A 1,418-nucleotide genomic window follows, 5' to 3' on the forward strand; every position below is an offset into this window, starting at 1 on the left:
TTTTCTCTTCGGCTTCCTGGATGCTCAGGCGATCACCGTAAGCGGCCTCGATAGCGGTCATGAAGGCGTCGTAATCGTTCAGGAGTCCTTCTTCGTCCTCGATGTCTTGGTTGTACAGCGGGGCAAAATGTTCGAGGGGAGGTCCTGCCATACAGCCCATGGCGAAAGTCACGCACTGGTCATCCGATTCAAAGGCAGGACCGAAGCGCTGGAAGACACCGGACAACTTGGCTTTAAAAGCACGGAAGGAAAGGACTTTGGCATCACCATTGAACGCAGGCGTGAAGGGGTGCGGGATGTGTGGACGACGAGCGGCTGTCTGGAGAGAAGCGGCAGCGGCGGTAGGCGCGGGGGTTCGGTCCAGGATGGCTTGGACCAGATTCTGGAGGGCAGCGATCGTGTTGGTCTGCTGCTGCATTGCGTCTTGGTTCTGGACTTGGATAACGTTGACGGCCTCGGACAAGGTCGTCAGATGGTTCGCTTGCTGGAGATGGCTGGCAATGGAGTTGGTACGGGCGTCAATAACGGACAAGAGTTCGCGGAGATGGTTCACAAATGCGTCAGGAGTGGTGTTCGGGTCTTGCGCATGGTTCTGCAGGGCACCAAGGAGATTCGCCTGCTGCTGCTGCAGAAGCTGCTGGTGCTGGGTAAATTCATCTTGGGCGGACATGACTGGATTGGAGAGTCTGCAATGTCAGGAACAGACTTGGAAGAGTGGGATATGTGTTATGGAGGAGACAGACAGTGGACAAGGTAAGGAAGAAATGTATTGCAGACTGAGGTTATATGCTATGGATTCTATGGCTCTATTTATGTGTTTCTAGGATTCTTGGTCAGGGTACTCGGATGGCTACTACGGGACGCGAGGTATATTTGCTAGGAATAGCACAAAGGTATGGATCTGGTACAATGGTTCTAGGCGGGCCGGATAATGGCAATATCAATAAAGATACTTCGTTGAACATATGTTGATCGAGCATACGGTGGCAGAGGTACGCGTGCAAGCGCGTGAGCGCGTAGAAGCAGTCACAAATCAATATGAGCAATTGTGTGCGCAGCTCAACTGTCACTCTGCACCACACGCTATGGTGCTATCCGTGACAGATTGTCCGGCATTGGGCCTGGAATTTGTGGACAAACACCTGGGTCCAAACTGCTGTCATAGGATGGGTGCTCCATGTGCTCATAATGGATCTGCAGGGCGAGCCACGGACATGGTGGGGTGGTCGCTTACAGGGAGAAAAGAGAGACGAGGAGACCGCTCAGCACAAACCTGACCAGAAGAAGCCATCTGATTATAAGACTGACTAAAGTCTTCTTCATAGGGGGTGTCTTATTTTTCGGTGTCAGTTACGTGTGTGCCTTAAGCATTTCAAAGATACCTCTATGCGACTGATGCGACTGTTCCAACTAGTTGT

The 1,418-nt window shown here is 52.1% G+C and overlaps 1 protein-coding gene across 1 annotated transcript; it reads left to right on the top strand.

Moving 5' to 3' along the window:
* Positions 1-215: 215 nt before the first annotated feature.
* BC939DRAFT_435737 (uncharacterized protein) lies at positions 216-757 on the top strand (the record flags this gene model as incomplete). Its single annotated transcript, XM_051553532.1, has 1 exon — positions 216-757. A coding segment is annotated over one exon (542 nt), but the record flags the coding sequence as incomplete, so codon positions are not given.
* Between the last annotated feature and the right edge of the window lie 661 nt (positions 758-1,418).

This window comes from Gamsiella multidivaricata (genome assembly GCF_025024155.1).
Source record: "Gamsiella multidivaricata strain RSA 2152 chromosome Unknown BC939scaffold_3, whole genome shotgun sequence".
NCBI classification, from domain to species: Eukaryota; Fungi; Mortierellomycota; class Mortierellomycetes; order Mortierellales; family Mortierellaceae; genus Gamsiella; species Gamsiella multidivaricata.